Source organism: Macadamia integrifolia, unplaced genomic scaffold (genome assembly GCF_013358625.1).
Source record: "Macadamia integrifolia cultivar HAES 741 unplaced genomic scaffold, SCU_Mint_v3 scaffold2106, whole genome shotgun sequence".
Taxonomy (NCBI): domain Eukaryota; kingdom Viridiplantae; phylum Streptophyta; class Magnoliopsida; order Proteales; family Proteaceae; genus Macadamia; species Macadamia integrifolia.
The window spans coordinates 62,386-76,448 of NW_024868514.1; the positions used below are offsets into that span (position 1 = coordinate 62,386).

General features: G+C 36.6%; 1 protein-coding gene across 12 annotated transcripts in view; it reads right to left on the minus strand.

Annotated features, from left to right (window-relative positions):
- Nucleotides 1-5,812: 5,812 nt before the first annotated feature.
- LOC122065727 (tRNA-specific adenosine deaminase TAD2-like) overlaps nucleotides 5,813-14,063 on the minus strand; it is a 29,159-nt gene continuing 20,908 nt past the window's right edge. For 4 of the 12 annotated variants that reach the window (XM_042629565.1, XM_042629564.1, XM_042629566.1 and 1 more), the window contains one exon: nucleotides 8,134-11,249. In XM_042629565.1, the coding sequence (XP_042485499.1) occupies nucleotides 11,206-11,249 (44 nt within the window). In that variant the 3' untranslated portion in view covers nucleotides 8,134-11,205. Of the gene's footprint in view, nucleotides 7,069-7,261; nucleotides 7,602-8,133; nucleotides 11,250-14,063 lie in introns of those variants that run through there. The other 8 variants (XM_042629563.1, XM_042629562.1, XM_042629561.1 and 5 more) reach the window with 8 other exon arrangements.

Here is a 14,063-nt window from a genome sequence, read left to right on the forward strand (position 1 = left end):
TAGTGTCATTATAGGGGTTTGAAAATGTTTGGGGTGCTTAGGAAAGTTAGCTCAATAATAATGGTTGAAAATATAAAGGAAAAACGAGACATGGTGAGTTATATGGTTGAAGGGAGAAAGAATACCATCTGATAGTATTGCGTACGCCTAGACATATGGGGAAGTGAAGTTGAGGAATGAACATATTTTCACAACCTGATTCCACTCGTGTTTTAATAAGTAAAATCGGTTTCCATGGATTCTGATTCTGGTGCAAATGGAAAAGGTCTGAAACCTAGAAATCAAGAACGAATTAACCATAATCAAAACCAAAATAGGCTGATTCCAATCTAATTCGATTAGAATCGGAGATCCAATTTTGGTTCCAGTTTTGATTCTGATTCCTCAAAACCATGTCTCCACTATTTAAATCGATATCTGGAAGGCACACCGCACACATAGGCTACTTCTCACTACAGTCAATATAATTGAGCAACAAGATTATGCTTTATTCCTTTTGGACGATGGAGATAAAATTGTGTCAGGTTTAGATGAACATATATGACTTGTTGCTCAACCCGAACCTTCCAACCTTGACGTTAATCCCAAACTGGTTGTCCAAGATATAGATTGTGTTTGGTGAAGAACAGGGATGGGAAGTTTGACTACATAATAATCTTAGGGAGTAACACCCTAGGTGTACCTCCACTGATCTTTCCATGATTGATTTGTTACACGGGTTATGTGTGGTTGTGTGTAATGGGGATTTTTTAGGAACAAAGGGTTCCTTAGCAAAATAAATAAATAAATAAAATCTGAGAAAGCCAAATCATACACAGACTCAGATCCTCTACAACTCGCCCCCTAGTGAACATCCAATGGCTGGGAGTGCCCTGAGGTGTCGCTCCCAATCGTCAGATACTCATCGTGAAGGGGGGGACCTTCTAGATGATCTGTATCCATCTTACATGCCCTGATAGGAACTTTTTTATATATGTTCACACTAAAATGACAACAATTTCCATGTGATAGATTAATTAATTGAAGCCAAAATTTTGTGGACAAATAGCCCTATAGGTCCTTGTTCACATTTACATGTATATCAATATCTACCGCAGGCTACTTAATTGAGTGAAATTGAAAGATGTTGAAAATATTTTCTGGATCAATGGCCATCTCAGAGAACAAAGTGGAGGAATCAGAAATTTTGTTCAAATGGATCTTCTCATCTATTGTGTCTGAGGAAATGTCTCATTTTTTAAGGAAGCAAGGTCTTGCTTATATAGTTTTAGTGCACAGCATTGGATTGGGTATCAGGCCGATTTTACCCTACGATCTTGGAACTTATTTTTTTTATTATTATTATTTTATACAAAAATCATGGTGGCTTCGATCCTAAAATCAGGCTCAAACATCTTCACCTCATGATCACCAAGGAAGAGAAGTCCACCTCCATCAATAGAGGATTGAAATGTAATAATGACCTAAGAATACAATCAAGGACTCAGTCTCAGGTCATCTCTGGCTGTTGGGATGCCTAGCGCAACATCCAACAGCTGGTACAACTTAGGAATGCACATCAATGTATTTAGATTGTGTGCTCAGATCCTCCCAATCGTTAGATGCCGTGGATCCAAATCCAACAATCATGGGGTATCACCTCAGATTGAATCATGTACATACATTAATCTCTTTAAAAAAAAAAAAAAAATCAACAATTAAAAAATAGTCCCCATCTAAGGTTGACCTCATCAAAACCAATGACCCTTATAGAAAAATCTTGATTTATTCTAGGAAATGTTAGCTTTGTTTTCAAGCAAAAGCTAGGGTTAGGAAATTAGCCCTATCAAAGCCATTTTTATAAATTTTCAATTTCCATTTCTAAGAACTGCACTCCACGACTACCACGTAGTCACGTAGAAGAACCGTGCACATCAATGATAAAAAAACCTACCTTCTAAAGTCTGCACCGCCCTATAATAATCAAGAATTTATTATATGCCAAACTATGCTTCCTTGGTTTATGACTATAACATGCTCTATTAATTATTAGATTTATGGTTTTAGAGCAAGGTATCAGATCGGGTATCGGTGAATTTCTAAACTGTTACAATATCTATATGGGTCGGCACAAATCAATCCGTATCAAATGGGTTTACTTGGTTTTTTGGTATTGGCACAGTATCAAGATCAGTGACTAACAATACTAATACTGATATGGATCGCTTGCCTGATACGAAGATCCGATATTGATACCTAAAATCATGATTAAATCAAAATAATTGAATTTAGGGTCCTACCACTAATCTTCCAAAATTAATCAAAACCTTTACTCTTCCACCTTTTCTCATACACCAAACGGTTAAATAATTGAGGAAAAGAATAATTCAAATCTTCAACACTCAATTTATAGGACCCAACCACTTATAATATTGGTTGAAGGGTTGAAGCATGAGAATGTGGCAATAGACAGGGTTAGTTGACGGAGACTCTTGATGTTGATGGTGGTGAGTGGAGGAGACTAGTTTGTTAACAGTAACCGTTAATGACCGTCAACCTCCACACCCATCCCCCTTCTATAAATAGAGACCTTTTTTCTTCAATTGAGCAGTTTGCTAGTTTGTTATCTCAAATCTGTCTATAATTACTTCTCCGCTATCCTCTCCGATCAACCTTCACCTCCCAAAATTTGAGGTACCCTCCATGGATATGTTGAAATTTTTTTTTTTTTTTATTTTTTTGGTTTTTTTGATTTTTTTTATTCCCCTTTTTTTGGGGGGGTTATTTTTATTATTAATGATCCATGGATTGATATCATCTTAGAACTTGATCAAACTTTTTTTTTTTTTTTTTTTTAAATTTATTTTCATTGTGATCTTACCTTTTTATTTTGTTGGGTTTGAAGGGACAAAGATGAGCTCTCAAGGGTATGCTGTAATTGAAAGCCAAGGCCATGTTTACAAAAACTATCAAACATCCTTAGAACATGGCCAGGCATTCAAACACATTCCTCATCCATTACAAGGCTGTTTGATGAGGAGATCTGCATCAGTTGACTCTCTATCAAGTCTTTCCGGTGGAAAAACTTGCTGTTGTGCTCCGACGAAACATGCCGGATCTTTTCGTTGTAGGCTGCACCGCAATTCGCAGCTGCAGCCTCCTCTTCCTCCACAACCAGAGAACAATTCAAACGCTTCAGCTTCAGTTGAAGCTGTAGAAGCCAAGTGAAAAGGAGCTTGGACACAGAGCTAAAACCAATATCTATAAATATACACATTTATAAATACATATATTTTTTGTCATCTCTCTCTCTCTCTCTCTCTCTCTCTATATATATATATATATATATGATGATGATGATTCTTGGTTTTGTATTCTTGTACTTAGGTTTGTAGCCAATTTGTGAAATTGGAGAATTTTGTGTTCTTTAAGAAGATTGTGGCTGTTGCATCCTTGCCCTTGTCTGAATGGTGGAGAGAAGGGTCTCTCACTAGGCACACATTAGGAATAAAATGACCAAGACATATACCAATATACTCAGAGAAAAGATTGGGGGATCCCATTCCTCGCCTTCGCCTTCAGTCCTACACCCCTGCAACTCCTTCTTCTTCTCTCTCACTCCACCACCTCCCCCACGAAATGTCAAATGCTCTTGAGGGTGAAAACCACCTCCAACTCCCCCCCCCCACCCAAAAAAAAAAAAATTAAAGCATCCGTCACAACAATAAATGCCTATTAAAATTTATCTACCAAACTAATGAATGAAACACAAGAGACTGTAAAAAATAGTGGTGAAGTATAATTTGAGAAGGTGGGAAAGAGACAATGAATTTAGAGTGGTTTGACAACTTAGCTTACATCTACCACTGAGATATACCACACTTAGACTTTCTACTAAACTGATCAATTATACAATGACATATTGATCATTCACAATTATTTTTCCTTATGCTTGACAATAACTCAAGTGTTTGGACTCACATTCAAACCTAGTGTTTTCCTTGGCTCACCACTAAAAATCCTTACAACACTCTTCCAATAAGAGAATTGAAGAATAAAGATTTAATAGTCAAATATGCAAATTGAAGCTAAAGATTACCTCTATAAGGTAAGTATACAAATAAAAGTCCACAATTTTGGCCTCTTAAGACGCAGTAAAGATTTTCTCGTTGAAGTGCAAAAATTTGTCATAAAGGCTCCCCAAAGTCTCTAAATAAATGCCAAAGGAATCTCAAAAGACTGATCTAAAATGGGTAAAAGAATGCTCCCTATACATGAGGGTGCACATGAGAATTAACAAAGGGTGAGATTTTGTATTTTAGGAAGGTGGGGGTGTCATTCCCCCTCCCCCCCAAATGTTTAGGCACAAGGGCTGCGTGACCAAGGAATGTTCTTCTACCCCAAAGATAATTACAATAACAAAGAAAATCCAAAGTCTTGCGAGCATCGCATCGCATTGTTGAACCAATGCAACTTGTTATAGTAATTTTTGTTTCATCAAATCAATGACATGGTTACAATGTCAACATTTACTATTTTTCTGACATGTTAGAATTGGGAGTATGGATGTTTGTTCTCATTACAAGATAGATAATAAGGTAATGTTATATTTGTATATAGGCCTTGGACATGAGAAAGGCATGTGTGAGACATGATTATCCAGAAATAACGAGAATTATAAAATCATTATCATTATACATCTTTGTTGTTGGTCTTTTCATTAAATTTAGGGTTTTATAAGAGCTTCATAAATGCTACTTGTCCTAATAAATTTATGGGAAATTGATCTTTGTTTAAGAGTGTAGCATATGCTAGTGTTTCCATGAGTCTCTCTCTCTACTCCACCAAAGAAATGACATATCTACCCCATTATTATGGGAGGAGAGAGAGAGAGAGACTCAAGGATCATTAAAAAGAAAACTATTTTCCTAAAACTTATTTCTAGCGTGGTATCGAGAGAGAGATTGACATGGATCGATGGCATCAATATTATCTAAACACTGATGGTGTCTGAATTTTTGAGGTAAAATAGTCTGATCCTCCGACTCAATACCATCGATTTGTATCAATATGGGTATCATCGTGGTGATACAGCCATCGATACCGAATAGTAAAACTTTGGTTGAAGGATCTTCTCCAATTTCATTTCTCTCTCGTTTGCATCTCATTTAGTTGGTGGTTGAACATGTTGTGAAAGGGATTCATCATACTGAAGTTCCTCCCTTATTGGTATTGTCCATATTATTATGATAAATTTATAATGTAGAAGAAGACAACTTGCTGTGTTTTCTTTTTCCTCTCTCCAAGTCGCAGCTAGAAATGCATCAACTTTTGAAAAAAGAAAAAAATCAAAACCACAAGTGGCATAATGTGGTTGGTGCAACTTTTCACACTTGGAATCAATTGTTTTCAAGAAAGGATTGTCCCACCCACTACTTGGTCACTCAAACCCATCTCAGAATCCAGCAAGTTTGTTAATTGTATGTTCTTGATTTATTTATTATTTCCGGAAGACAGGTTCTTGATTTATTTCTTGTTGGACCTTTACCTGGTAAAGAACTAGCCACATACTCCATCGATGGAGGGTAAATTTTGGTCCAGATTCTTATTACAGAATTTCTAAAACATTAGATAAGGAAACTTGTGATTCTCGTTCTTGGGTGTTCCATGGACAGATGGACTTTTAAAGAAAATGGGTTCTTTTAATTACATCACAAAGAAACACTTTTGTCTTGCTACAACAGAAGCTGAGAGATAATTTATCACTGGAGGAACAAGAAAATGTGGAAGCTCAATCAAACACTATTGGGTTATGAAAGTTTCAATTGCGGTCATTTTTACATCCCTAACAACACTTTTTATACCTTAACTAATCTTCTGAACATGCCAATATGATTTTACAGTTTGTTGGACATAGACATCACATATGCCACTACCACCATTCATATGTCACCCTCCATTTGTATTGTCTTACACTCTTACTCAATAAGAATTGCTCTCATTTGCCTTCTTGCAAGTAAAGAAATCTATAGCTCAAATGGGTAGAAATGTCCAAATCATTCAGTAGGAAAGAATTTTACGAGTTTTGAATCATACAAGATAGAATGTATGATGTGACATCAGTATAGATCCTAGTCAATGCCATCCAAGTTACTGAAAGAAACACCCAGAGGACCTAAACAGTATCAGTTCTATAGGCTGATAACTCTATGGCCCTCTGTCGTTGAGTTCTAGGGAGACCTCCGGACTTCAGCTACAACATTGGACAGCCAACTGAAACAGAAAAAGTATAACCAGAATTTCTAGGACAACAAAGAATGATGACCAACTGATATAAGTCTAAAGAGCAGAGAAGAAAGAATAATACTAATACCACCTACTTCTGTTTCGAGAGGGCATTAAAGTTTTAATCATTTGTTTGTGTTAAGTCTATGGAATGTGCAGTCATCTACTAGTCATCAAATAAGTTGTACAAAATGACTAATTGTAAACTGCCTTAGGTACACTAATCTGCATGGTTCTGTTTTATGGAGTAATAATGCTTCTTGTGGTGCAGGTGGTTGAATCTGTTTACGGCCTCAAGACCAGAAGAAACCAAGCCAAGCCATAAGGATCGAGAGCAGGAATGAAGTCTCAGACGAAGTGATTAAAAGATAAGAAAGGTCCCCTTCGGGAAGGCTACAGAGAGATTAACCCGCAGGCTATCTGGCCAGAGTTCCTTAGAAGTAAATTAACTGATAGGTGACATCACAGTGTACTCTACTCATCAGGCAGGTAATACTAATATGTTTTCATTATTGGCAAAATGGGAAACTGGTTTTGTTGCATCTGTTTTGGGGTTCCTACCCATTTTAGCTCAACCAAATTATGTGAAATCAAACATTTCTTTTCGGGTATGAGTAAGAACCTAAACTTACCTTCACAAAAGTTACTATCTTTCCATCAAACCTCACCAGCCTATCACCATCTCTTCCACAATCTTAGCCATCATATCTTCCAACTAAAATCTTTGTGTTCATGGTAATAGTCTCCATCGAGCTCTGTTGCATCACTCTTTGAGACATCCATTCTGCGTACCCTGATCCTATGCTAACCCATTTGCAGTCCAAAAGGAACACTAATATAAAACATAACCAGAGACACAAACGAATGACGAAGGCAATATAGGAAATGGAAAAGCAACAAGAACAAAAAGATCAATCTGGAAAACCACCATGCATGTAACCCTATGTGCTCTTTTTTAATACCAAAGGGCAGAATGCGAAGACAGAACAACCAAGGGTTTTGAGAGAGAAGTACTATAATTCACAGAATGATGAAATTCCAATCCTCCAAGTATAAAATGCTGACAGTGTATTTTAGACTTTGGCTTGCCAGTTTGACCTATACGTCAAAATAGTATTTACACACAAAGCTTCAAACTACTATAAACTTCCCAGGTCCTCATTTCTTGTTTGCTCTTGAACATAGGAAAGAGTGAAAGACTAACTTCCATCCTTCCATTGGTAGAACTCCAGGAGCTAGCAAAACTGATGTATGTTGACTTCTAGTACCCATCCCCTCTGACAGCTAAGAAGAATAGAATAACATGTTCTACATAAAGGCAGACTTATAATATGGATCTGCATAGGAATATGCATCCATGTGATATTTCCCATTTTTGTTACAGACCAACATCAAGAACTGAAAGTACGACCGAGCAAAACCACAAAAACTCCTTTAAGGTCAAATAAGTGAGCCTAACAAAACTGATGTATTTTTACTTCTTAGTACCCATCCCCTCTGACAGCTTAAGAACAGAATGAAGTGTTCTACATAAAGGCAGGCTTATAATATGGATCTGCATAGGAATATGTATCCATGTAATATTTCCCATTTTTGTCATGGACCAACATCAAGAACTGAAAGTGAAGACGGATTAAAACCACAAAAACCCCTTTGAGGTCAAATAAGCTAATCAATTTTACTTGCTTAATCACATTATCGAATAACAGCAACTCAAAAGTATGGATAGGGAAAACAAAAATTTGGTGACAAACTTACTGTTCATCAATAATAAACTGCACTAAGACCCATCCAAATTTGAAACCAATTAACCACTATCAGTTAGAAGATAATCGTGCATAATTTGGTAATTGATTTTAGGCAACTAGAAACAGCTAAAACGATGAATAGAAACTGGATAATCTTTTGATATTCAATAGATGACTACAATAATAAAAATAATTTCAAGGAAAAACCACATAACAAGCCTGTTAATGACATCTATTAACCTCTTCTACCACATCAATTCAATTCTCATGACAGAAGAATTTGGAAATTACATCGAAGGATATCTTCTCTACAAAATCCTTCTCTGATTCTCTTCTCCCTTTCAGTGTTCAAAATTTCCTCATAGAAGTAATTGGAAAGCTAAGCTGACAATTCCTTTCTTTTCCTGGACAGCAGCTAAGATCCATATTTAATTTCTTCAATCAAAGGAGTTCCCCATAGTAAGTGGATGGTGTTTATGTCCAAAACACACACAGGATACAGTTTATCTTCTTATTCATTGTTCTTTCTCTAATGAAATCTGGATGTGTTTCATGAAGCTTTCTGGAGTAATGGGTCCAATTACAGGAGAAATGAAAAATATTTGCTGAAATTTCTGCTGCATATAATCAGAAGAACTCCTTGATGAAGCACAGAATGCTCATACTTTTGAAGATCAATCTATCTCTGATAATTGGGAAATGTTAGCTCTTTGGTGCCAGATTAACAGCTCTTTTGAAGGGGTTTCAACTAGAAACTTGAAGGTGAACTGTCACCCTTTAAAAGAATAGAACAGCATGTATTTTTCTGTTTTTTCTTCTCAGTTGTGTTTGTTGGGGCTGTTTGCCGATCTTCTGTAGCCTGGCTCTCTGTCTTTTCTTTTTCTTTCCCTCTAAATAAATTCTTTTTCCAGGAAAAAGGAAAACAACATACCATGCAACTATAATATTGTAAGCTGAATAGCTTACTGAAAATAACTCCTGGGGCCTGCCTAATCCTCATTAGTTCCTTAAATCTGTACCATCTAACCTAACTCCAGCAGAAACGAAAACCAGGAGCAACTTTCAGTTGATCCTGCTTTAGTTACCATACAAGCTGGGTGGGGAGGTAAGGGCATAAGAATTCCATGTCCACATGGGTACCTGGCTAAATGTAGTGCAATAGACAAATTATCAATCAATTTATCCACCCAAATCAGAAGTATTATCCAAGAAATGCAACTCTTAAATTTACATCCAATCAGGTTTTATTTTTAGTTGTATTGCTACTCATAGTTAAAAGAGTCAAACAGAACAAGAATCCAGACCAAAAGGGTTCATGTTTCAAAATGGTTAAATTTAATATCTAATGGCACTATCAAAAGAACAGAAGAAGGTACCGACACATTACTGAACCCCTTTCTCCTGTTCTTGTACCGACACATTTAACTAAAAAGAGTCTTCATTGGCATACAAGGTATATGCTCAGGACAAAGTGTAGAAGAATAGAATCTCAACAGCATTTTTGATAGAGCACAAGATGTGCCCAACGACAATGGCAATTATTGGAATTCCCCAGTCCCATTCTTACTCACTGTTATGCATCATGTGCTGTGGGTACGATGCCTTGTATTCCATCACTTAAATTTGTGTATTAATTCTGAATGACCGTTAAGAGGCTGTAGGGCCCGAAATGTTCGAGGCTATTAGGTCTACATGGGTATTTTGGTATCGAGTGTTTATTTAGGCTTCGCTATAGATTTATAATGATGGTTCAATCTTTGTGAGCTGAGAGCGGCATGAGGACAAGCGACTGTAACCATATTCTTCATAAATATAAGTAGACATAGGCAATTTTACCGAACGACATATATCTTTTATGTGTGGTGTGATTATTTGTTTTAAGTTTTCTGCATCATTTCAGTTTTTCATTTCTACTTCATAGCTGCATGTTTCCAACAACCATGAATAATCCACTACAATATGGTACTAAAAAATATAAGCTTCACTAATCTTAATAAAATATAGACTGGGATAGTAATAATTGGAAAATAACCTATAATTTGGTTGTGGGCCTTGGGCCTTCATCAAATACTCTTATAATGTTTTGTTCATGGCGCAGGCATATTTTATGGTCTTTTCTCCATCTTCCCCCTACAAAGCTATTCACTGTGAGACAAATTCTTAAATTGAAGGAGGCAACAAACATTTCTACTCTTTTTAGTCCCATATCGTAAGAGCATTCCAATGGCCCAAAGGTTGGCTGGGATTAGCTCTACTAATTTTGATGCTCTCTTATCCTCCTTCCTTTCCTAGTTTGGGTCCAACTCTCACCCATCGTTTATAGTTGCTTTCTCTTCAACAAAGAGTGTGTGTGAACAAGTAAAGGCCTTTGCACTTGGGAGATCTTGAGTAAGTAAACGTCTGAGGAAAGAAAAGAAGTTTACTTGAAACCCAAAAAATAAATTTTTACACATTTCCTATTCCAGGAATTCCTCATCTTCCAATTAACAGATTTAACCATTAGCCACTATCTTCCAGTATGCCTAGTGACCTTTAGGGCTTCAAGAAATCCACATTTTGGCATATGGATGGAATGACCAGGTGATAGAAGATTGTAAAAGAAGCCCCCCCCCCCCCAAAAAAAAAAAAAAAGCCTTGTGCTGTTGGAACTTGATCATCAATCCTATCGGCTTTTGCGGTTGGGATAGCATTCTGCAACATACATAGATTTGAGCATCCCTACAACTATCCACTCATGCGTATTTTTGGTTGCAGAGGTCCATCTAAAACTGTATCATGTAAGTAATTGGTCATATAGATCATAGATGTATTCTTAATTAGTAATCATATGTAAAGTCAGTTATTGCCAATAATCTTCATATCAACATATGTAGAGCAGATGTATGCAAGTAGATCATATTATTTCAAAGCTCCTACAACATCTCTTATGCCGCAGACAAGTCTTAGTAGATGCTAGAGCAGTAAGATCAGTTCAACTATTTTTAAAGATTAACAAAAATAGAAATTAAGATGGACACCCCCCCTTGATTGATTGAGAGAGTGTATATAAATGTACATCTATGAGTTGCATCGGTCTGGAAAGAATAAATTAGGTTCATAATTAATCAGTAATAATGAAAAAATAAATAAATAAAGAGAATCAGATAAAATAACATAAGCTTGAATGTAACAATTAATAAATCATAGGACCAACCTAAGCTCTTTGTGATGCGTGAACCGGCCTATGAGGTTTTGGAGCTGAAAAATACAAAATAAAGTAGAGATTAAAATTTATTAATTACGAGAGCCATGAATTTTGAAACTAACAAGGCATCATTAAGAAGCATGATTTCAAGTTCGTTTATGCATAAGCAAGACTTCTATTGGGACACATTTAATAAGCAAGTGGATGCTAACCAACACAAAGTCAAACCTATGGGTGTTTACCTCCATGAGTCAGTTAGATGCTGATTCCTTCAACCGCGTGATATTAAGGAGCAAGTGAGATGTTAGGACTTAAATATATGAATGGTGCAACTACAACTCAAGAAGGCTTGAACATTATGACAGCTTCAGAGTTCCTCCAGCACAGAATCATGAATTCTGAATTCTGAATTCTGGCCCATCTCATCCAACCAGACCATCCCAATTGATAATAGTCTCCTTTGGTTTGGACATAAGATATTAAAACTTACAGCACAGATCTCATCACCATAATACAATTAAAATAGCAGCTGTTCCCTAAACCCAAGCAATAAAGTACTCAGTGAAGTGGATGGATGATCAGGTTTGAAAAGTTCCGTGTCTGGTCAGTGAAGTGATGAAGTTGTGATGCAAGTAACCCCTTCAATATATTGAATGATCAGCTGCTGAAGGTTCCTCAGTAACATATGGCTGTCAAAGCATCCCACTTTCCTAATTGACTTCAAAATCCTTGCAGGGCTATCTTAATCAGAATGTAGGGTGCCTAATCACTAATGCACTCTCTATCCCCTGTTTAATGATCAGTGCACACATGCATAAATGCTGTGCAATGTGATGCTTCAACAAAATTTGTTTCTGCAGTTTCAGTAGCATCTTCAAAACCATGCACATACAAGGGGTTGGGACACAACAACCAATAACAGAATATTTTCCAGATCAAACAGAAATAGACCTGATCTGACAGTCTATAGTGAAGTACTAAACAGGATACAAACTAACCATTGGTGGAGTAAAAAGGATCAAGCTAGTTGATAGATTTTTTCTGAAATTGGTAATCAAGTTGACTGGGGAAGCCTATGATCATCCCATCAGGTTATGCACAGCCACCAATTGAGGTCAGTGCTTCTCAGTAAGAGGAGAAAAGATGGTTTATTTAGGACTAATATCCAAAAACTGAATCAGATCATGTTTCTTAATTTAGATAAATAGCTCATTTATTTCCAAAATGTATTGCACAGATCTTGTTGTAATTACTAAAAAAGAAACTCTTAACAAGGAGACTATGTGACAAGGTATGGTAGGCAGAAACGAATAACAATAAGAAACCTAAAGAAAACAGACGCAGTGAACCAAAGCACAGCAGAAACTTTGATTACTAAAAAACTCTAAAACGATAAATATGATGATGGGGAAATTAGGATATCTTAGAGAACCTAGGAGCAAGATTTTAAGTATCCTTCTGTATCCTCCGATACGTATCATTTTTTTAAGGTACCAATATGATACGGTACTGATATGATATGTAAAATTTTTTGGTATTAGTCTTTTCGTACTTTGTTATCTTTTTCATACATGATATATTTTATATATTACTTATTTTGAGGGTGCTTCAAAAATGTATTTTGTGCATATCCTAAGCATTTCCATACATGAACACCAGATTAAAGACACTAGAAGTGCTATCATAGAGGAACAATATACCAGAAGATGATATCTATACATGAGCTGCATTGCTCAAATTAGTAAGTTACTTCTTGCAGGCAGAATAAGCAAAAAACAGAATCAAAGCTGGAAGGAAAAGTCAAAGATGCTCAGCTGTAAAACCTGCAACTCTCCTATTGAGGTTGATCATCAACTCAGCTGCAAAGGAGGTGGATCAGTAGACAAGGAGAGATATCAACGACTTGTAGGCAGATTGATATACCTATCCCATACCCGGCCAAATATTTCTTATGATGTTGGTGTTGTGAGCCGTTTCTTGCATGATCCTCAAACTAATCACCTTGAGGCTGTATACCAAATGACGAGGTAAGAGTATTTTATCCTCCAACAATAGCAATCTTAAGTTGGAATGCTTTACCGATGCTGATTGGGCCAGTTCCATTGATGATTGGGGCTCTACTTCAGGATATTGTACATTCCTCAGAAAAAGTCTAGTTACTTGGCGAAGCAAAAAGCAATTAGTGGTATCCAGATCCAATGCACAAGCAGAGTACCAAGCTACGACACAAGGTGTGTGTGAGCTTATCTGGCTTCTTTTGTTACTAGGAGATTTGGAGGTAACATTTGGAAAACCTATGAGGCTCTACTGTGATAATAAGGCAGCAATCAGTATAGCCCATAACTAATCCCACATGACAAGACCAAGCATATTGAGATCGACAGACACTTCATCAAGGAGAAATTTGAACAAGTCTCAATCTGCATCCCATTTGTCACTTTAGAGAACCGGTTAGCTGATGTATTCACAAAGGAATTAACTTCTAAGTCATTCCATCTTGTTGCTTTTAAGTTGGACATGAGGGATATCTATGCACCAATTTGAGGGTGAGTGTTAAAGATGGACATGGACTAGACAACTAGACCGTCTAGGTTCATTGTATGTTAGGATAAGACTTGTGACTCAATCTTACCTAACATACCATATCTGTAATTTCTATCCTCTTTATAAATAAAGAACGATCTATGTCATTCTAGAAAAGCCAATCTATTCTCTCAATCTCTTCTTCTCAGTTGAAAGATGAAGGACCGCAATAACAGTGGCTTACAACAGTAACTTGAAGAGGGAAAAAATATAGAAGAGAACGAGAAATCATCAACCCCTTCTTCTTGCGCCAAAGATCTTACCATTTCCGAAGGAACTGGAGT